This window comes from Nicotiana tomentosiformis, chromosome 1 (genome assembly GCF_000390325.3).
Source record: "Nicotiana tomentosiformis chromosome 1, ASM39032v3, whole genome shotgun sequence".
Taxonomy (NCBI): domain Eukaryota; kingdom Viridiplantae; phylum Streptophyta; class Magnoliopsida; order Solanales; family Solanaceae; genus Nicotiana; species Nicotiana tomentosiformis.
This window is the reverse complement of record NC_090812.1, coordinates 94295744-94319385: the sequence shown is the minus strand read 5'-3', so window position 1 is coordinate 94319385 and position 23642 is coordinate 94295744. Positions and strand designations below refer to the sequence as shown.

At 38.5% G+C, this 23642-nt stretch overlaps 1 protein-coding gene across 1 annotated transcript; it reads right to left on the bottom strand.

The window, feature by feature from the left end:
* Positions 1 to 10508: 10508 nt before the first annotated feature.
* Positions 10509 to 17892, bottom strand: LOC104100055 (kinesin-like protein KIN-14I). The gene is made up of 19 exons (XM_009607213.4): positions 17386 to 17892; positions 17053 to 17219; positions 16752 to 16895; positions 16335 to 16565; positions 16173 to 16241; positions 15194 to 15262; positions 14831 to 14908; positions 14586 to 14702; positions 14408 to 14489; positions 14221 to 14316; positions 13955 to 14128; positions 13690 to 13796; positions 13426 to 13604; positions 13079 to 13237; positions 12733 to 12986; positions 12472 to 12635; positions 12195 to 12374; positions 11209 to 11705; positions 10509 to 10989 (listed from the first exon to the last, which is right to left on the bottom strand). Exons 1-19 carry the CDS (start codon positions 17492 to 17494, stop codon positions 10863 to 10865), a joined length of 3003 nt encoding a protein of 1000 aa, XP_009605508.1. The 5' UTR covers positions 17495 to 17892; the 3' UTR covers positions 10509 to 10862.
* Between the last annotated feature and the right edge of the window lie 5750 nt (positions 17893 to 23642).

Genomic DNA, 23642 nt, shown 5'->3' with positions numbered 1-23642 from the left:
TAAATAATAAGAGGGTAAACGAGACTCCCTGGTAGGCCAAAGGCCGAAGCAATAGCGGCTCACGAGGTACTCAGACTTCCCCCAGGCATCGTCCTTTGTGTGGGCACCCCACACTTAGTCCTCACCATCTAGCTCGCTTTTGCACTCTTCTAATGGCTTTGCTTCCTATGCTCATAATCCTACAAAACAAAAATAAATACTACAAAATAATAAAAATAAAATAAAATAAAAAGTAAACAAAAATAAAAGAAAGCAGTAACGCTGGGTTGCCTCCCAACAAGCGCCTGATTTAACGTAGCGGCACGACGTGAACCACTTTTTGCCTCCACCTCGAACTTATGAATTGAGCCCCTAACATGGCATCCAGTTTGCGGCTATGCTCCAGTGGTGGGGCTACAAAGATAACCAGGCCAAGTAATAAATTTTTCACTCTACACTTCTCGGCCTTTAGATGAGGAATGTATTTTTTGCTTTTTGGCATGACAAATTCAAAAATATAGGCATCATGTTCCTCTTCCATTGACTCCTCCAAAGGCTTAGATGACTCGATTTCCATGTCATCATCCAAATACAATGTCGAAAAATGTTTAGAATGAGGACCAACATGCCCCAACTTTAGAATTGTATTACTATTTATATCCTCATATGTGCACACATTAGAGTCTTCAAATATAACATTATCTGCTACCTCGCATGGCTCTAGTGTACTTTTCTCAACATGGGCATCATCAACAGAAATATGCTCGAATGATTGGCTCTCCACTTTTAGCTCCTCAATTTGGCGTATAAGCTCCTTTTCAGCTTCTGACAACTCATTACTATTTTGTTGGGCGATAGACGCAACAACCTTTGCATTTAATTTATCTTGCAAGTCGTGAATAGTAGTGACAAATTTATAGATCCCTTGTCCCAGTTTAGATCTTCCCTCTATAAAGTGTCTCATCCCATCAGTAAGTTCCTCATGTTGAGCTTCATATATTTCTAACTTTTCAGCCTGTTCTGCCAGCCAAGTTTGGCTCAAAATCTCTTCTTTTTCAAAAATTTTCTCTTGCTGGTACTCGATCTCTTCATTCAATTCTTCCATATTGGCCTTCATTCTTGTGATTGCTGCCCTCATTCTTTTCATATCTTTTTTGAGTTCATCCTGTTGCTCTGCTACTTGCCTCAGAATATCCCTAATATGTGCATCAGGCTCCATATCCTGCACTTCATTGCCCCTATCAAACTCAGAAATATCATTAGAAAGATCATAATAAGGGCTCAGAGAAGGATGAACAAAATTAGGACAACCATTCCCAATGGCCATCTTGACCACCACACATATTACAAATATTCCACTCAAAGGATTGAGATTGTGCGCACAACTCGCTCCTGGGAACATTCTGACAATTTTTCCACCAGTGGGGTCCTCCACAATATGGACAAGGATCATCAAAATAAGAATAACCATCATTCGAACAATTTTTATTCCAAGATGCCATGCTAAAATAAATAAAAAATACTAACTAAAATAAAATAATAAAAAAAACATGAATAGATAAAAAAAATGTCTAATCTAGAAAAATAGCAAATTTCTAAGTCCCCGGCAACGGCGCCAAAAACTTGTTGCGACCAAACACACTCACGCAAGTATACGCGGTCGTCAAGTAATCAAGTGACTAAAAGTCGGATGTCGAACCCACGAGGACTTATGATTAACTATTAACTAAATTAGACTATCCTAATTATCTAAACAAGAATTAAACCTAAAAATATTTTATTCTAAACTAATTAAATAAAAAAATATAAATAATAAACTTTGAACAGAGAAAGAGCAGATTTTTATGATATCAATGTAATGAAAACGATCTAGGGTTATGGGCTATCTAACAATCCTATTGTATTCTTCAATTGAATTGACCGACTAATTTATCTAGCTTATTGGTTGACAGGGTTAATATTGCTCATAAGAATCTGTCGAGTTCTTACTCGCCTATTCAAGCTAACCTAACGCCTATATGTCTATGGAGTTAGAATCAACAAGAACGCATTTATAATTCCTGTAAATCAACCAAGCAAGGCAATTAGGTATATGTCTATCCTAACCACGAATCCGTTCCCCGATGCCCGAGTTCAAGAACTTGCCCTACTCAATCCTATATGCAATATAGAATTCCCACTTTCGAGTTCAATTCTAGATTCGTAGATAATATTCAATTGGTGATCAAGCAATTAAATAATTAAGTGCAAGATTGAATAAATAAACTAATATGATAAATCAAGAAATCAAAATCAATATCCGAATAACAATAGTCATGAAAGAACCACAACCCTAGAACGTGAAGTTTAGCTCCACATAGACATGGTAGCCAAACAACAAATCATATAAAGAAACATAAAAATTACTAAGTTTGGTGGGAGAAAGAAGAAACTTGATGAATTCCGGCCTCCACAGCTTTGTCGTGGCTTTTTCCCTCTTCCCAATATGTTAGATGACCTAAAAGAGGCGTTTTTGGCTTATATATTGCGTACCAAAGTCGTGGGCCAAAGTTCTCCTATTTCTAATCCAAATCAGCTTCAGGGATTGATGCTAGGGTGGATGCGTCGCATCCACCTCGTCCTCCACTTCTCAGCTTCGGATGCTACGGTGGATGCTTCGCATCCACCTCGTCCTCCACTTCTCAGCTTCGGATGCGATGGCGGACGCTATGGCCCAACTTCACTGCTAAGGTTGCATGCAGGATGATGTTTTCCTAGGTTGGATGCGACGCATCCAACCCTTCTTCCTCTGGCTAAACCACCTTTTCTTCATATTTTGCACTCCGAACACCTTAAATCGTCACACATAACTTAATTAGTCATCAAACCAATAATTACACCATGTTGGGTGTTTTAAAGATTAAATAACATCAAAAAGTGGTTAAAACATGGGCAAAGTAACATCAACACATATCGAAATATGCCAAACATCACTACCCCACACTTAAACCTTTGTTCGTCCTCGAACAAACCATCCTATAGTAGACGAAACAAAATTAAGCTCTTATCATTCAAAGCACACTGCACCTCTGACCGTGGTTATTTGCAACAATTAGGCTCTAGGCTATGCATCACATACCCTTCCCTTTACTTAAGCCATTCTTTAAAAATATTCGAACAAAGACAACATGCTCACAACAATCCTAACCTCAAAAACCGACTCAATGTCACTATGCACTCATGGCTTGAACAACCAACATCATAGAGAAGTCTAATAACGTTACCTATCCCTCGTGAAACCATGTGCCCTCACAACAAAAGCAGAGAGAGTAGAATCAATCCACACATTCGAATCTCATGCTCACAAAGAAAATCGCTCACTCTCACAAAAGAAGTCACATGCATGTAGTTGGTACCATAGGCTTGCCCTTAATGTAAATCTCTACTAATGTAAGCTCGCTCGATCTAAAATCAATTAGGACTTTTTCATGGTTGTAATGTGGGCTAAGGGACGGGTAGGATATATTTTAGGAATAGTGACTCAACCTCCTAAGCACTTTAACACATCATCAAATAACTTAAGCGCAAATTCTTCAACACCACTTCAATTCCACAAATAATATCACCCCAACAATATTTCCTCTTTCTTTAAGCACTACTTTAATTCATACCCACTAGCAAGAATAAGACAACAATTTATTCATTTATATATATTTTTCTTTCTTTTTTTCCAGATTTTTCTCTTCTTTTTTTTTCTTTTAATTTCCGCTAGTGGTGTATTATTTTACAAAATAAGTGCACCCTTCTTTCTTTCATTGGTTCCACTCAAAAGTCACCCCACACTTAGTCCCTTCTTACTTCTTTTAGCGCTCATCTAACAATTAAAGTGCTTTAAGAGGTAAAAGGATCAAAACAATGTCAATTAAGAATAAAAAGGGTATAGGCTTGTAATGTGGGTACCAAATAAAAGGTCTACAGGCTCAAAAGGGTTAACTAGGGATAGATTTTATTTGTGATAAGCAATAAGCTCAAAAAGATCAAAGAAAGCCTAAAATTATTTTTCAAACCGAGCATCACCTAAAATTTCGCTTCAACTCACATACCGGGCAAGTTCTAGACACAAGTACACTACATGGACTACACAAAAACCTCACCACACATGGCACATGACTCGCTAAGGACGGTCACATTCCGACTCTCAAACAATGCAAGTATTCACGGAGCAACGAGATATTAAGCATTAAGCGCAAAGTGAACACAAGTCAAGAAAATGAGAAATAAGCGCCACAAAACATGCTATCCATTTTAACAAGGCATCATCAATAATTTCAAATCATACAGAAGATACTACACATGCGAAAGTATAAATATGTTACTATCAAACAAGTCAAGGGCGCCTAGGTTCATCATTCTTGCTCCTTTTATTCCCTAAATTCCTAATCTACTCGGAAAGAAAAAAACTACCCGGTTCAAACTACATCCCATGGAAAAGAACCGAGGCACAAAGAAAAACCACAGGGGATTATTACTACCTAAAGAAAGCTAAAAGATATATTTTGGATTTTTGTTTAGACTTTAATCCCTCAAGAAAACTGTCTAGGAGATCAATCGTCGGGAAAAGTCCAATTTTCTAATTTTTCATTTTTTTTTCCTTCACAAAAGCTACTACACTTAAGAATGAGTACTACAACTAAGCTAAAATAGCACAGAAACTTATCCAAACGATCTCCTCACCCCACACTTAAAATTTTGCAATGTCCTCAATGCACATTATAAATAATAAGAGGGTAAACGAGACTCCCTGGTAGGCCAAAGGCCGAAGCAATAGCGGCTCACGAGGTACTCAGACTTCCCCCAGGCATCGTCCTTTGTGTGGGCACCCCACACTTAGTCCTCACCATCTAGCTCGCTTTTGCACTCTTCTAATGGCTTTGCTTCCTATGCTCATAATCCTACAAAACAAAAATAAATACTACAAAATAATAAAAATAAAATAAAATAAAAAGTAAACAAAAATAAAAGAAAGCAGTAACGCTGGGTTGCCTCCCAACAAGCGCCTGATTTAACGTAGCGGCACGACGTGAACCACTTTTTGCCTCCACCTCGAACTTATGAATTGAGCCCCTAACATGGCATCCAGTTTGCGGCTATGCTCCAGTGGTGGGGCTACAAAGATAACCAGGCCAAGTAATAAATTTTTCACTCTACACTTCTCGGCCTTTAGATGAGGAATGTATTTTTTGCTTTTTGGCATGACAAATTCAAAAATATAGGCATCATGTTCCTCTTCCATTGACTCCTCCAAAGGCTTAGATGACTCGATTTCCATGTCATCATCCAAATACAATGTCGAAAAATGTTTAGAATGAGGACCAACACGCCCCAACTTTAGAATTGTATTACTATTTATATCCTCATATGTGCACATATTAGAGTCTTCAAATATAACATTATCTGCTACCTCGCATGGCTCTAGTGTACTTTTCTCAACATGGGCATCATCAACAGAAATATGCTCGAATGATTGGCTCTCCACTTTTAGCTCCTCAATTTGGCGTATAAGCTCCTTTTCAGCTTCTGACAACTCATTACTATTTTGTTGGGCGATAGACGCAACAACCTTTGCATTTAATTTATCTTGCAAGTCGTGAATAGTAGTGACAAATTTATAGATCCCTTGTCCCAGTTTAGATCTTCCCTCTATAAAGTGTCTCATCCCATCAGTAAGTTCCTCATGTTGAGCTTCATATATTTCTAACTTTTCAGCCTGTTCTGCCAGCCAAGTTTGGCTCAAAATCTCCTCTTTTTCAAAAATTTTCTCTTGCTGGTACTCGATCTCTTCATTCAATTCTTCCATATTGGCCTTCATTCTTGTGATTGCTGCCCTCATTCTTTTCATATCTTTTTTGAGTTCATCCTGTTGCTCTGCTACTTGCCTCAGAATATCCCTAATATATGCATCAGGCTCCATATCCTGCACTTCATTGCCCCTATCAAACTCAGAAATATCATTAGAAAGATCATAATAAGGGCTCAGAGAAGGATGAACAAAATTAGGACAACCATCCCAATGGCCATCTTGACCACCACACATATTACAAATATTCCACTCAAAGGATTGAGATTGTGCGCACAACTCGCTCCTGGGAACATTCTGACAATTTTTCCACCAGTGGGGTCCTCCACAATATGGACAAGGATCATCAAAATAAGAATAACCATCATTCGAATAATTTTTATTCCAAGATGCCATGCTAAAATAAATAAAAAATACTAACTAAAATAAAATAATAAAAAAAAACATGAATAGATAAAAAAAAATGTCTAATCTAGAAAAATAGCAAATTTCTAAGTCCCCGGCAACGGCGCCAAAAACTTGTTGCGACCAAACACACTCACGCAAGTATACGCGGTCGTCAAGTAATCAAGTGACTAAAAGTCGGATGTCGAACCCACGAGGACTTATGATTAACTATTAACTAAATTAGACTATCCTAATTATCTAAACAAGAATTAAACCTAAAAATATTTTATTCTAAACTAATTAAATAAAAAAATATAAATAATAAACTTTGAACAGAGAAAGAGCAGATTTTTATGATATCAATGTAATGAAAACGATCTAGGGTTATGGGCTATCTAACAATCCTATTGTATTCTTCAATTGAATTGACCGACTAATTTATCTAGCTTATTGGTTGACAGGGTTAATATTGCTCATAAGAATCTGTCGAGTTCTTACTCGCCTATTCAAGCTAACCTAACGCCTATATGTCTATGGAGTTAGAATCAACAAGAACGCATTTATAATTCCTGTAAATCAACCAAGCAAGGCAATTAGGTATATGTCTATCCTAACCACGAATCCGTTCCCCGATGCCCGAGTTCAAGAACTTGCCCTACTCAATCCTATATGCAATATAGAATTCCCACTTTCGAGTTCAATTCTAGATTCGTAGATAATATTCAATTGGTGATCAAGCAATTAAATAATTAAGTGCAAGATTGAATAAATAAACTAATATGATAAATCAAGAAGTCAAAATCAATATCCGAATAACAATAGTCATGAAAGAACCACAACCCTAGAACGTGAAGTTTAGCTCCACATAGACATGGTAGCCAAACAACAAATCATATAAAGAAACATAAAAATTACTAAGTTTGGTGGGAGAAAGAAGAAACTTGATGAATTCCGGCCTCCACAGCTTTGTCGTGGCTTTTTCCCTCTTCCCAATATGTTAGATGACCTAAAAGAGGCGTTTTTGGCTTATATATTGCGTACCAAAGTCGTGGGCCAAAGTTCTCCTATTTCTAATCCAAATCAGCTTCAGGGATTGATGCTAGGGTGGATGCGTCGCATCCACCTCGTCCTCCACTTCTCAGCTTCGGATGCGATGGTGGACGCGACGCATCCAGCCTTCTCTTCTACTTCCCAGTTTCGCACGCGATGGCGGACGCTATGGCCCAACTTCACTGCTAAGGTTGCATGCAGGATGATGTTTTCCTAGGTTGGATGCGACGCATCCAACCCTTCTTCCTCTGGCTAAACCACCTTTTCTTCATATTTTGCACTCCGAACACCTTAAATCGTCACACATAACTTAATTAGTCATCAAACCAATAATTACACCATGTTGGGTGTTTTAAAGATTAAATAACATCAAAAAGTGGTTAAAACATGGGCAAAGTAACATCAACACATATCGAAATATGCCAAACATCAGGATCATAGAAAGGAAACACAGGCACAAATTGGACACAGTTAGAGCATTGAAGTTTCAGGCTTGCATACCAGCTAGATATTGGGGCGAGTGTGTAGAAGGAGCTGTTTACTTGATCAATAGAATGCCCAGTGAAGTTTTACGAGGGAAGACACCATATGAACTGTTATATAGAAAGCCACCCTCAGTTGATCATCTACGAGTTTTTGGTTGTCTCTGTTATGCCACCAACCTTGTGAAAAATGATAAGTTTGGGGCAAGATCCAGGGTAACTGTTTTCCTAGGGCACTCTTCATCTCAGAAGGGCTATAAACTTCTTGATCTTACTAATAAATAGTTTTTTGTGAGTAGGGATGTGGTGTTTAAGGAACACTTATTTCCTTTTTCACAGTCAGAGCCTGCACCAGCTCCTTTCACCCATGTTACAACTTCTCTTCGCCTGCCTCTTGGTCCTGGTGTAGCTCATGACAAGGGGAGACACTCACTAGCTTATGCAGCTCACCAGGAAGTTGTGATCAATGATACAGTATATGGTGCCAATGATGAACCAGCTAATGATCAAGCAACAGTAACTAATGATCAAGCAGCAGATGGTGCCCATGATGAACCTGCTGATCAACAAGATGCAAGCACTGACATTCAGGATGTTGATGCCTGGGATATTGATGCCATTGGTATTGTGGCTGATGCATCAGACAATGACGATGTCAATCATGAGACACCTGAGGATGTTGATTGCATTTCACAAGAAGTACAAACTGCAGATAATGCAATGGACAGTGAAAATGAATTGAGAAGTTCTGGAAGAACCTCAAAACCACCTTTGTGGCATTAGGATTATGTAACAAAAAAGCATACACACACTACAATATATCCACTGTCAAATTATGTATCTTATGATAGCCTATCAGCACAAGATAGAAGCTTTCTAACAAAATTCTCATTGGACACAACCACAGAATTTTCAGGAAGCTTCAAAGGATGACAGATGGATAGAAGCTATGAAGCAGGAAATCAAAGCATTAGAAGACAACAATACTTGGGAGATAGTTGATTTACCAAATGGAAAGAATGCTATTGGTTCTAAGTGGATGTACAAGATAAAATGCAAGGCAAATGGTGAGGTTGAGAGATTTAAGGCAAGGCTAGTTGCTAAAGGCTATAGCCAAAAGGAAGGATTAGACTACCATGAGACTTTTTCACCAGTTACAAAGATGGTGACTGTTAGATCAGTCATTGCACTGGCAGCTTCAAAAGGTTGGAATTTATCTCAAATGGATGTATACAATGCTTTCTTGCAGGGAGGTTTATATGAAGAAGTGTACATGGAGTTACCTAGTGTTTCAGGAAACAGGGGGGGACAAAAGTGTGCAAATTAATAAAATCTCTATATGGCTTGAAGCAGGCTTCAAGACAATGGAATATCAAATTATCTGAAGCACTGATTGATGCAGGATATTGTTAGAGTCTATGATTATTCAATGTTCACTAGGACCAGAGAAAATGACATAGTTGTGGTATTGGTGTATGTAGATGATTTGCTGATCACAGGGAGCAGTGAGCAACTGATTCAAGAGACAAAACAAGCGCTACACCAAAGATTCAAGGTAAAAAACCTTGGAGAATTGAAGTGTTGAGATCCAGCAAAGGAATATTGTTGAATCAGAGAAAGTATGCCTTGCAAATGATTTCAGATTTGGGACTAGGAGGAGCAAAAGCAGTTTCAACTCCTCTTGACATCAACCAGAAATTTACTTATGTAGAATATGATAACACACAGGATCAAGAGGAGATGAGCCATTAGCAGATATCTCAACCTATCAAAGGCAGATAGGGAAATTATTGTACTTGACAATCACTAGGCCAGATATAAGTTTTGGAGTACAGACACTTAGTCAATTCATGCAATCATCAAAGATGTCTCACTGGGAAGCAGCCATGAGAATAGTGAAGTATGTTAAGCAAGAACCAGGAATGGGGATATTAATGAGTAGTGAAGGTGCAGATAAACTGGTATGTTTCTGTGATGCAGATTGGGCAGCCTGCCCAAATACAAGAAGGTCAGTAACGGGCTTCTTAGTGAAGTTTGGTGGTTCCCTAATATCTTGAAAATCAAAGAAGCAACAAACTGTGTCAAAGAGCTCTGCAAAAGCAGAGTATAGGAGCTTGGCTGCAGCAACTTCAGAAGTGACATGGCTATTAGGATTGTTTGCAGAGTTGAAGGTGAATATCAAGCAACCAGTTGACATCTATTGTGATAGTAAGGCTGCTTTGCAAATTGCAGCAAATCTCATTTTTCACGAGTGTACCAAACACATAGAGATTGATTGTCACTTTATAAGAGACAAGATTAAAGAAGGAAAGGTGCAAACTCACTGCATTGGAACTAAAGAACAGCAGGCTGATTTGCTCACAAAGGAACTTGGAAAAGGACAGCATGTGTTTCTCTTGATCAAGCTGGGAGTTCTTAATATTTTGCACCCTCCAGCTTGAGGGGGAGCATTGGAGTCAGTAGGTTAGTTAGCTTGAATGTAACCATAGCTAGGTTAGTGAAGTAACCATAATTAGGTGCAGTTAGTGGAGCTGTTAGTTAGTTATGCCAGCTGGCTTAATTAAGAGTGGAGTTGTTGTATATATAGGACAAGTGTACACATTTTTTCTATATAGAAAATATACAACCGACTTTCTCCTTCTTCATTCTTCACAGAGCTTCCTCCATAGCTGAGCTCAAGGTCTGGACATCAAGCTCAGATTCAGGAAAATAACAGATTATAATTTGTACAGCCAGGACATCAAACAAAAGTAAGAATAAGAAAACAATAATGGTTTCATAATGAACTTTGGTTTTCTACTATAAAAATGGAACACAATCAAACTATTGAATATATGCAAATTGTACATGTCGAATCCTCAACTGTGCCACAAAATGTCATATTTCACATTGCTACTTACCAAGGTTTCCAACAAACTGGAACTCTACAAATCTAATGATGTGAACATTACACGCAATGGAATTATTGCCTCTTTCACATGCTCAAAATACACATTTTGAAGTGAAAAAAATCATATAGGCGAAAGAGACTCTGTGTTAGAAAAAGCAAAACAACTCTCACTCACTCCCATAATTGAAAGGGAAAAAATAAAATAAAAGAATTGGAAGCAGCAGCTTAGTTCACATCCCTACTTCCTGTTTCCTGCTTTTCGCTTCATTTCAGTTGGCACGGCCTGCCTCCCATTCCGTAGAGGTGTGTGGCCAATTCCATTTGTCTTTCGTGATGGCGAAGGCCCTACTTTGTTAACCATGTTCCTGCCAGAATCAGTTAAAACAAAATGTTAAAGATGAAATGAGCTCGAATAGAGTAGAATAGATATGGAGTATTCTTATAACAGATCCTTACTAGTTTAGGGATTGAAATATAGTTGATTGATTGATTAACTACTTATTATGTTATTCTTCAAGTGCAAATAAATCACACACACACACACACAAAAAAAAAAAAAAAAAAAGACGTGAATGAGAGAGTACCTTGTTTCTGGGCTCTTTGCATGCTTTGCATTTGATCTCTGGATCTTTGACTCGTTCCCATAGGTGAAGTTGTTCAGTTTGGAATTATTGAATTGCCAAAGCAGATCTGGCTCAGATGAATCACTGGTCGTGGCATCAAATTCTTCAAGATCATCAGCAGGAGTAATGTTAAAGTGGTCACTCAATGGGAAAAGATTACCCGATTTTTCTTGGCATAATAATTTAGATGATTCCGAAAGATATTTCTGAGCAAAGACATCACACATGCCTTTTTCAGATTCCCAACATCCAAAGGGCTTTCCCACTCCGTTGATCTTGATAGAGTCTTGTTTGTTCACCATGACTTTGTCTACCCACTCACCCGTGCCCATGTCTTTATCATATCCAACATAGTTTTCACAAGGACTGTCGACTGGTGGCCAGGAAGGGGAATTTCCTAGTAACTCATCAAGATCAAAGCTTTGCGTCTTTTGTCTGAACTCAGAATTACTAAATACCTGCAAATTAGTAGATGTCAAAAGCAAAACTCTTGCAGATTACAACCGCACGCATCAAAAAGGATGCTCCTAAAAAACTTCACTAACGGCGTCTTACGGTCTAGTTTCGGTATAAACTTATTCAAGTCTCATGCTCTTCCAAGCAGGGGCGGAGCCACATAGCTCCTAGACCAAAGAGTGTCAATTGACTCCTATTCGCCGGAAAATTACACTGTTTAGATAGATAAGAATTAATTTTTTATGTATATATATACTTTGTATTGCATCCCCTTGACTTATTTGTGTATTTACTTCTTTAAATTTTGACACCCTTAATGAAAATCCTGGCTCCGCTACTGCTTCCAAGTATTACCTCATCTGTTTATTGTTTGAGCTAAAACACCACTAAGCACTAATAGAACTCAATAAATTATTATTCCATTCACGAGTTTGCATTTTGCTATAAATAATTGCTGCACTTAGAGAGACAACCAAGTCCAGAGATTCTACCTCTATATTGCCTACATCGTCCATCGGTCTCCTCTGGATGTGTGAATCGGCCAATTTCTCTCTTTTCTGTGGATTAGATTGAAAGGGTGATGGCTGCATGTTACACGGACTGCTCATTATATGCTGCATGGGAACTGACTCCTCTTCTTTTTTTGCCAAGGCAGCTTTAAGAGTTGCAATCTGATAAAACAAAGATATCGTCCTTGAGCACAAACCAACAGACTCGGAACAAAAGCAATATTAAAGGATAAAAGGAAAAATGAGAAAAATTGAATACCTGTTCTTTAAGCTCTTTGACATCTGTAGAGTCTTTATTTACTCGTGCAGCGCCTAGTTCAACAGTAGAAACACGTTCTGCAAATTTAAGTGTGCTAATTGTTTCTCCTACAGCTTCAGGTTCAGGGCTTATGTGAACAAACATCAGAGTTTTGGCTTGCCCTCCTACAATAAAGTCACATCCCAAAAAACAATCTTTACAATAGAGAAAGAGAAGAGTTGCAAGAACAATCAAATTTCATCATTTAAGCTTATATCATACCTAGTGAGTCTTGCAGTAGCTGTGTAAGTTTGCTGTTACGGTACGGGACATGTGCATTCTTTTGGGCAAGGGCAGAGATAACATCACCCAAAGCTGAAAGAGACTTGTTAATGTGCTGAGCCTCTTTAAGCCTATCTCCTGTTACTTCAGACTTGTTGACTCTCTCACTTCCTGCAAGATCAACCAAATGCATACAACCACGAAGAATAGCTCCAGAAGTCAAGTCTCGTCCTTGAACATGAACAGTTAGGCAACTGCACATTCAAAACCAGATAGAGTCAGCATCTCCACGACAAGTTTCTTTCAAAGAATCTAGAAAGTATAAGAAGAGGTTCTGCATTCAAACCTGTGAGAGCGGCTACTGCGGTCGTTGAGTGCTGTCGCACCCACTGAACGATTCTTTTGCCCTAGATTCATCAGATCAATAACGTCGCAAGTTGAAGTTACACGAAGCAAGCTTGCATCTGGTACACTTAATCCTTGAGAAGCACTACGGATTTCTAACGTAATTATGGGTTAAGGAAAGCAGGAAGTTTAAGCACGATGGTCTAGAATGTGTAATAATAAGATCATATAGCTTAAAGCTATTTAGAAGTTTTGAATATAAGAATGTTTGTTGATGCAAAACATTCAATATGCAGAAGAATAGTAAAGATCATCAAAATGTAAGTCACAAGATATTGTGAAGGATATCTTTTGTTTACACCATCAGAAACTAGGAGATCCCTAACTTGCTCATTGTATATCTCGATCATCTGTACAGACACATCATAGTGGAAGGTATCTTTTCTTTGATCTGCGAGAAGGAATAGATCGCCTAAAGCCCTATAGTTTACTCCTTGACTTTGTTCTGTAATATTCTTAGGCCCCGTCTGAATACAACAAAAGAGCTTCTTAGCACATACAACAAAGAAAATATAATTTTACTTATAATGGAAATATTTTTCTTTAACTAACCATTGTGTAGGTTTTTCCTGATCCTGTTTGACCATAAGCAAAAATGCAGACATTGAAGCCATCAAGAACTGATCTTATCAGCGGTCGTGTATCAGAAAACACCTCGCCTGCCAAAAAGGAAAGACAAGTAAAAACCACTGAAGAAAGCTGAGGGATAATATAATTAAAAGTATAGATGCCAGTTTTTATAAAAGGTAAACACAAATGTCATTTTACCAATAATTATGGATGCAGCATTCTATGCTGTTCTATGTTTTCCATTTACCTTGAGTAGCGCAGGATCCAAATACTTTATTGAAGTTGAAAGACTTTCGCCCTTTTCCATTCTTTGACGGAACACTTATTGTAATGGTGCCATCTTCTACGTGATCCACAGAACTAGCACAATTAGATTGCCCGGGCAAAAATGGTCTTACTCGACAGTAAACCCTTATGCTTCCTAATCGAGTAAAAACAGGCAGCCTTCAGTTCATGGCTGAATAAGAGATGAAGAAAGACATAATGACATGGTCTAATATATAAGAATGTTACCTTTAAGATCCTGAACTTGATTATAAAGCTTGCGATTTTCTTCAAGAACTCTATGATAACCAGAAGCTGCATGAGCTAGGCCATTTATGTGCATGCCTATAGTGCAAGATATAATTAGGTTGAAACAAACTCATCTCAATAAATGCACATAAACCAAAAAACAATTAGAGAATTGTGCAATATCTACCAATATTATGCATTTCCTCGTGAAACTTCATCTGCATGAACTGCATACCCGCTTTGGTAGTCAAAAGAGTTTCCTTCAGATTCTACAATAGGACATTAAAGCTCATAAGAGTTTAGCGGAGAAATTGCTTGTTTCTTGTTCAAGGGTCTAACCGTGCCTGGCAATCTTCAATTCTTACCTTAATGTCACTTTGCTGTTGGTCAACAATGGCGTATTGCTTCATGTATCTTCTTTCAAGTTCTTCATTTGGCAAGGAGTCCTCTTTCTTCTCTATGATCACATTTCTTTGGTCAACCTAATTGAGAAGGGAAGAAAAAATTGCAAGTATGAGGTATCATGTCTTTTGACATGAAATTATACTTTTCTGATTAAAAACAAGTGAATTTTTTCCTTCAGCAAGATCTGCAAAATTAGACACATCACCTTTGCACTGTCAGAAGTATATCTCAAGGTGGATTTGTTACCACAAGAACCAGTTGAATCATCTATAGTTGCTTTACTCTGATGGAAGGATGTTAAATGGAGTGTCAGAGCATGAGACGATGCATGTTGATAACATCAAAAAAGTAGAGATACTGTTCTACTATTTTTTATTAGTGTAACAGTAGATATTTTAAGAATGAATCAAAGGGCGGATTGCAATAAAAAGGTGTTTATACAAGCATAGAAAGGGAAAGAGAAAACAGAGAACTGAATCAATGGTGACTATTACTAAGGAAGCAGATAATCCAACTTCAACATATGAATAATCTTGTAATTCAGCAGATAGATGAATGATGAACTTACCAGTTCAATTTTGCTTGCAACGCGATGCTCAAATTCCTGAACAACCTTATTCAACACCGACTCCACAAGCTGTAGCATGCAGAACGTTGCTGGATTTTAGAATAAATGGCACAAGATACAAAGTACAATCACAGATAAAAGCTAATACCTCGCCAACAGTTTACAGGTAGTAAAACAGAAAATTCTACCACAACAGGCATATCATAGATTAGGTTAACCAAAGATTTCCTATCACTAAACTAAAAGACTATGGAGATTGTTTTTCTAGTTACGACAATATCTAGTTAATATATTAGCGAAAAAATCTCTGTTGCAGCACCTTGATGGTCATGAGTTGTTATGACTTGAGACAATACCGGATTGATAAACTAAAAGAATTTTAAAGGCATCATAGAATATGAATATATTGGAATCAACCATATTTGAAGAGCCAATCATGTACATTGCTTTAAATGCAGAAGGTCAGTATTTCTGGTGACAAGGAACCAAAAGATACCAAACTTGTGAAATGAAAAAATACATGTGGTTTACAGGAAGATCAAGAATGAAGATGTTCAACATTTTTTCAGGTGTCAAGCTAACAAGGACAAGGTCCAGAGTTATAAAGTCCCTTACAAACTTTATCGTAAATTAACTTGCCATCACCAATTTCATTGACAGAAAAATTAATTCCATAATCAACTCAAGAAAAATCAATGACAAGGAAATAACATTCATGAGAACTAAATCCTCAGGCTGGTACAACGTCTGACAATTTCCTACTAGTCCAAATTCACTTGATTGCTTTCCTACTAGTCTAAGTTCACTTGATTTCTTGCTTGACACTCCCTACTTTAGCTGAAAAGAGCGAACATGTGAAAGTGCTTTGAAGAAAAATGATGTAGGAGCAAGAAGATTGAGGGTTGAGTAGAATTGCTTCAGCATTACACTACAAAAATCTAAAAGGAAAGTTTATCAAACTTGATGAATTTCAACATACATTAGGAACCTCTTCTGGCCTCTTATCAGTTAGAATTGCACGAACAAGCATGCTCAAGGAAGAGCTGGCCTGTAAAGAAAACATTTGATTAATGAATCGTCCATTAAATTCATTATTCTCAATGCACGTAATGCTTTTTTCAGTCAAGCAGAGCTTACCTACCGTTTTGTTTTTTTCAGCTTCAATTGACGCACCGTTTTTAGGTTTCTCATACATATTCCTTGACAAAGAACTTGTGAATGGCTCAGAATTTTTCCGTACAATTTGTTTTACAGATGCATTGGATTTTATATTTCCACCGAATTTCCAAACTCCTGTACCACCTTCTTGCTTCCATTCGCTGTAGGATTTAAGTCCCAAAACACAATTCACGATCCTTGATGATTTTCCTCCCTGATAATTTTCAAGAATGCAGCTTTATCACATATTTTATAGAAATTCCAATGACAATCATGAGAATGCCTATACAACTAAACTAGGACTCAATTTAGTATGAGAGGTATGAAGACACCGGAAATAGATATTCCGGGTTATAATTATAGACTACTTTGGCTCCCATCAAATGCACTAACAATTTACCTGCTCCAGATCAGATGCCTCAAACAAAGGAATCCCCAATTCTTGCACAGCAACCAAAAAATTTCTAACATTCTCAAAGTACTGGTATGCAGAGAGGGCAGCTCCATCTGAGATAACTGCAGAGTCACATGGACTTTCAACAACCTGCAGTAGTTGATCAATGATAAAGGTCAATCCCGGTACCGGAGAAAAACAAAAACTCAAATAGGTCTAACTTGCAATTTCTTTTTGAATGATCAATCTACAAATTCATGGCTGAGGGGCAGTTGATTGATTGGTTGATTTCATTTATTAAAATTACCTTGGGCACAGCTCCAGGCTGAATTTTATTGAGTACATTGCAAAGGATCATTCCACTCCTTAAACCAAGCCTGAATTCTTCCTCAGAAGGTTCAGTTGGCAAATTTTTAGCTCCCACAATTCCAACTATCTTCCTCAGCCATGCTGCTGCCTGATGCCTCTTTATTGCTACAATTCAAACATCGCAAATTCAGAAACAGTAAAACAAATTCCCAATTTATGCTTCTTTTTAAATTACATGAACAGACTAGTAACAATGGATCTCTAGCCTAATCACACTTATGATCAGCCATAAAATAAAAGACAAAAAAAAAAAAAAAAAAAAATCAGTTACCAGCTTCCTCTGCTTTACGGGCATCCACTAAATCAAGATTTTTTGATGGGTTATTGCCATGCTGCTGAAGAACATCCTCTACCACAGACAATGCTCCATAGGCCGCCATTTTTATTTATTTAAGCAAAGAAACAGCTACCTTTTCTTGATTATGAATTCCTAAACATCAAAATTCTCAATTGTACCAAAAACGAAGAAAAAAACCCAAGTGGTAAATTGTTTGAAAGAAGCCAAGTTCAGCGCTCAGAAACAAGATCTAACTGATTGAAAAAGGTATAATAAAGCTCACAGAGGATAAACAGGTAAATAAAGGTACAATTTTGATGTAATCTTATTCTTGTATAGACTATGTGTACCCTAGTAAACTAAACACAAAGATACTACAAAGGAGTAGTAGTACTCTGGTGCTGGTTTGCTTGATTCGCTTTATTTTTCTGCTTTTTTTTGCCCACACCTCACCTCTCTCCCCACGAAATGCAAGAAAAGCGCTTTATTTTTGCTTTATAGGAGTACACAACAAAAAACTGAAATACTGCTTGCTGCTTTGAATTTGTGGAATTTTAGAGCCACGTAGTTCCGAGCCTTATACCGAACCTATTTGAGCCCAAATTGAAACCATACTCTCTCTGTCGCCTTCTAAAAACGGTATTTTTAGTGCTTAGACAGCGCGTTGTACGACTCTATCGTCGAGCAGGTGGTTAAATATTTGAATCAAGTAAAAATTGCATCAATTACTCTTTTGATTACATAGTATTTTTTTAATGTTGAATAATACATACTTCTTTTAATTATAAATATATAGTTTTAACTAGTTACTAGTTATATTAGTCGAGTTGATAGCTTTAATATATTATTTGGTTCATATACTAGTTACGCAGGAATTATAGTGCAATGAGTTTTTATGTGGTGGTTAATGATGAAGGAATTATTATGTGGTGAGTAATAGTGAAGAAATTATTATACAAGAATAACTTACTTAATGGGCATGGTTGTCTCTAAATAGTTAATTCTCATTTTGTTAATACATGTAGTTTTATTTAATATTCTATTATGTATAAAATAATATATGAATCCCTGCATAATTAAATATAAAAAAAATTAACACTGCTAACAAATGATGCATTAGGTATGCGGTGATCTTTTTTTCTTTTTCTTATGCACCCAACCAAATATTACATAAGTTATGCAGCGATTATTTCTTCTTAATTAGTTAATGTATACGGTATAAACCGATTTCGACCTTCGTATGATTAGTCAAGATTGGAACATAATGGACCGGAGGTCATCTTCATAATATCGAGATAAGATTTAAAGCCATGGTACCGAGCTCAAATTTCTGGGACCGATCGAATACTGAGCTCGAAGTCATTACCGAGCTCGAGTCCAAATCGAACTATGATGTGAAGCGATGTCATCGAGCTTAATAGTCAGAGACCGACCAATATCGAGCCCAAGTCGATACCGAGCCTCGAGTTAATATCGAGCTCTAAATCTGAAAATCGACCAATACCAAATCCGTTCAAGATCGAGCCAAGAGACAAGAGCCATAACGGCCGCACTAAGGGAGAGAATTTCGGTGGAAATTAGGAAAAAATTAATCTATCATGGGATCTCTACTATGTATTTTTAATTATATCTAAAGTAGGATCCCTCCACTATAAGAGGGATGACTACTATTTCTGTAGGGGGATCCAACATCAAGGCATTCATACATTCTCATATTCAGAGATTACTGATATTCTCAGAGATTATTCTTTTGTGAGCTTTATACATTGATTCATCTTGCTTGTTCATAAATCATTCTCCATTCAATTCAGTTCGTATTTCATTCTTTACAATCAATATTCGACGTATTTCTACTTACCTTTACGATTTGTGTCAAATTATACCACGTACCCTTAGAACTACGTATAAATTCAACTCTATCCATTTTTCGGGTAAACAGTTTGGTGCCCACCGCGGGGCTAAGGATAACAGTGGTTATCTGGTATGAATCTCTACAAAACACACTATTGTATGCTTGCTCTTGGAAGTATCTTTGATTTCAGGTTGAAAATGACAAATTCTCAATTAATGGCCCTACCTATCGACAACGAAGCTGGCCTTCAAGATGAGAACAACAACTTAACACCCGGGGGTGGAAGGCCACTCGTCGATCCGGTTGTGAGATCGGGTCGAAGAGCCAATAGACGTTAATTCACATGTGTCCATCGAGGTGAACCAACGTTCCGACCCTAAAAATAGCATTCATGGTGGAACTCGCTCTGCAGCTCGAAATACCCAAAACGAGGAGAACGGAATCAGCTTGTGTATGATTTTCAAAATGTTGCAAGCTCAACAAGTAGCAATAGCCCAATTACAGAACCAAACCCAGGCACCGACTAGACTCGAGCCCAATCCACCCCAAGAAATCACCCACAAAATGGGGCCAGCCATAGTAAGATCAAATGAGCAAGAATCGGGGACTAATCCTGAAATCGTTAAGATATTCAAAGAACTGACAAAACGAATAGAGTCAGGAGAAAGGAGGATCAAAGCAAACGACAAAAAAGTGGAAACGTATAACTCCAGGGTTGATCAGATCCCCGGGGCACCTCCGATATTGAAGGGCTTAGATTCCAAAAAATTTGTACAAAATCCTTTCCCCCCGAGCGCGGCTCCTAAACCACTCCCAAAGAAGTTTCGCATGCCCGAAATTCCTAAGTATAATGGAACGACCGCCCCCAACGAACATGTCACCTCTTACATATATGCCATTAAAAGGAACGATCTAGAGGACGATGAGATCGAATCTGTATTATTGAAAAAATTCAGTGAAACCCTGTCAAAGGGAGCAATGATATGGTATCATAATTTACCGTTTAACTCTATCAATTCTTTTTCTATGCTTGCAGATTCTTTCGTAAAAGCACATGCCGGAGCCATAAAGGTCGAGACAAGGAAGTCGGATCTTTTCAAGGTAAGACAAAAGGGCAACGAGATGCTGAGAGAGTTCGTATCTCATTTCCAAACGGAACGAATGGATCTACCATCGGTCACTAACGATTGGGTTGTACAAGCTTTCACTCAAGGACTGAACGAGCGGAGCTCGATGGCTTCACGACAGTTGGAGCAGAATTTGATCAAGTATCCGGCTATTACTTGGGCCGATGTACACAATTGATATCAATCAAAGATCAAAGTTGAAGACGACCAGTTGGGGTCTAGGTTCATTATTAAAAGGGACATCGATCGAGAACCAAGGTCAAACAAGGATCGATATCGGCCATATAATAGAGATCGTAGGGGTAGCGAACCTTCACGTAACCCCGTACGAGGCGAAAGGAGAAGTGATCGAGGCCATGGGTCTCGGGGCTTGATGAACAGGAATGGGTTCGACAGGCATACCGGACCTAAGGAAGCACCACAGTTATCAGAGTATAACTTCAGCATCGATGCATCCGCCATTGTGTCGGTTATTGGACGCATCAAAGATACTAAATGGCCTCGACCTCTGCAGACCGATCCTGCCCAGAGGAATCCCAAACAAATGTGAAAATATCATGGCACTCATGGCCATATAACGGAAGATTGCAGGCAACTGAGAGAGGAGGTAGCCCAGTTATTCAATAAAGGGCACCTTCGAGAATTTTTAAGTGACAAGGCCAAAAACCATTTCAAAAACAGGAATTTTAGTAGACAAAACGAAATAGAAGAGCCATAACACATCATCTATGTGATCATTGGTGGGATAGATACCCCCCAGGGGCCGGTGCTTAAACGCACTAAGATGTCGATTGTAAGAGAAAAGCGGTCCCGGACTCTGGATTACTCCCCTGAAGGAACCTTGTCCTTTAATAACGAAGACGCGGAAGGAATCATGCAACCACATAACGATGCACTAGTAATATCTGTACTTATGAATAAAACTAAAGTTAAACTTGTATTAATTAATCCAGGTAGTTCGGCCAATATCATTCGATCGAGGGTCGTAGAGCAACTCGATCTACAGGACCAGGTCGTGCCCGCAACCTTGGTCCTAAACAGATTTAATATGGCATGTGAAACTACTAAGGGCGAAATAATCCTGCCAGTTAACGTGGCCGGGACCATCCAAGAAACGAAGTTCCACGTGATAAAAGGCGATATGAGATACAACGCCCTGTTCGGAAGACCATGGATCCATAATATTAGGGTTGTACCCTCGATCCTCCACCAGGTTTTGAAGTTCCCAACATCAGAGGGAATCAAAATGCTCTACGGGGAGCAACTGACCGCAAAAGAAATATTTGCCGTCGATGAAATGATTCGATATCATCATTATCATCAGCAAAAGGATCGGATTCGAAGGAGGAATGGAATATCAAATAGCAATCACAAACGTCAGCTTCGACCCAATTAGAGAATCAGAAGACTGACGAAGATGATGAACATGGGGTCCCTCGATCCTTCGTAGTCCCCGATGATTTCGACGCTACCCAATCAATGGTCGAAGAACTAGAGGAAGTCATACTAATCGAATATCTGCCCGAATGAAAGGTATACCTCGGCACAGGGTTAGATCCCGAGATCAGGAGAAAGCTTATTCAATTTCTTATAGTTAACATAGACTGTTTTGCTTGGTCCCATCTTGACATGAAAGGGAACCCACCGGTTATCACCACCCATAAGCTAAGCTTGGACCCAAAGTTTCACCCAGTAAAACAAAGAAGAAGGCCCCAATCCAAGGTCAAACATGCCTTCATCAAAGACGAGGTAACCAAACTTCTTAAAATAGGGTCCATTTGGGAAGTAAGATATCCCGAATGGCTAGCAAATATGGTGGTAGTCCCTAAAAAGGGGAACAAACTTAGAATGTGTATAGATTATAAAGACCTGAATAAAGCATGCCCTAAGGATTCTTTTCCTTTGCCTTTTATCGATCATATGATCGATGCCACGGCCGGCCACGAGACTCTCAATTTTCTCGATGCCTATTCCGGGTACAACCAAATACAGATGAACCCGGAGGATCAGGAAAAGACCTCGTTTATCACTAAGTACGGTTACTGTTATAATGTAATGTCATTCGGCCTAAAAAATGTTGGCGCAACTTATCAGCGCCTAGTAAACAGAATGTTTGAAAAGCAAATAGGAAAATCAATGGAGGTTTATATTGATGACATGTTAGTTAAATCCCTATGAGCAGAGGACCATTTAAAGTATTTGCAGGAAACTTTCGACATACTAAGGAAGTACAATATGAAGCTCAATCCCGAAAAATGTGCTTTCGGGGTTGGCTCGGGCAAGTTTCTCGGTTTCATGGTGTCCAATCGAGGAATCGAGATTAACCCCGATAAAATTAAAGCAATCGAGGACATCACCGTGGTAGATAATGTAAAGGCCGTACAAAGGCTAATAGGACGGATAGCCTCCTTGGGATGATTCATTTCGAGATCCACGGATATGAGCCATCGATTTTTCTATCTGCTTAAAAAGAAAAGCAATTTTGCATGGACTCCGGAATGTCAGCAGGCTTTGGAAGAGCTAAAACAGTATTTATCGAGCCCTCCGTTTCTTCATACCCCGAAGGCAGACGAATAACTTTATCTGTATCTAGCTGTCTCAGAGATGGTGGTAAGTGGGGTCCTAATTCAAGAAGAACGAGGTACGCAATTCCCTATTTATTATGTCAGTCAAACTTTAGGTGAGGCCGAAACTAGATATCCACACTTAGAAAAATTAGCGCTTGCTTTAATAAGTGCCTCTAGGAAACTAAAATCATATTTTAGTGCCATCTGATACATGTTGTAATAACTTATCCTCTATGAAATATTTTACACAAACCTGAGCTTCAAGTCGGTCGGCCAAATGGGCCATAGAGATCGGCAGGTACGACATCGAGTATCGACCTCGAACCGCTATCAAATCTCAAATCTTAGCGGACTTCGTGGCTGACTTTATGTCGGCCTTCGTACCCGAGATTGAAAAAGAATTATTAATAAAATCGGGTGCCGCTTCGGGAGTCTGGACCCTCTTTACGGACGGTGCCTCGAACGCAAAGGAGTTCGGACTGGGCATCGTACTAAAATCACCCACAGGTAATGTAGTTAGACAGCCTATTAAAACTATAAAATTGACTAACAATGAGGCTGAGTATGAGTCCATGATTGCAGGTCTCGAACTAGCTAGAAGTTTGGGAGCCGAGGTCGTGGAGGCTAAATATGATTCCCTCCTAGTGGTAAATCAAGTCAACAGGACTTTTGAAGTCTGAGAAGATCGAATGCAGAGGTACTTGG

Bases quoted from the DNA above. Each gene is read 5' to 3' on its own strand.
- LOC104100055 (XM_009607213.4), bottom strand. From the start codon at position 17,494: ATGGCGGCCTATGGAGCATTGTCTGTGGTAGAGGATGTTCTTCAGCAG. The intron at 16,896-17,052 runs GTAATTTTAATA...CAACTACTGCAG, and splicing joins AGCCTGGAGCTGTGCCCAAG to GTTGTTGAAAGTCCATGTGA. The intron at 13,238-13,425 runs ATATCCTTCACA...ACCCATAATTAC, and splicing joins TCTGATGGTGTAAACAAAAG to GTTAGAAATCCGTAGTGCTT.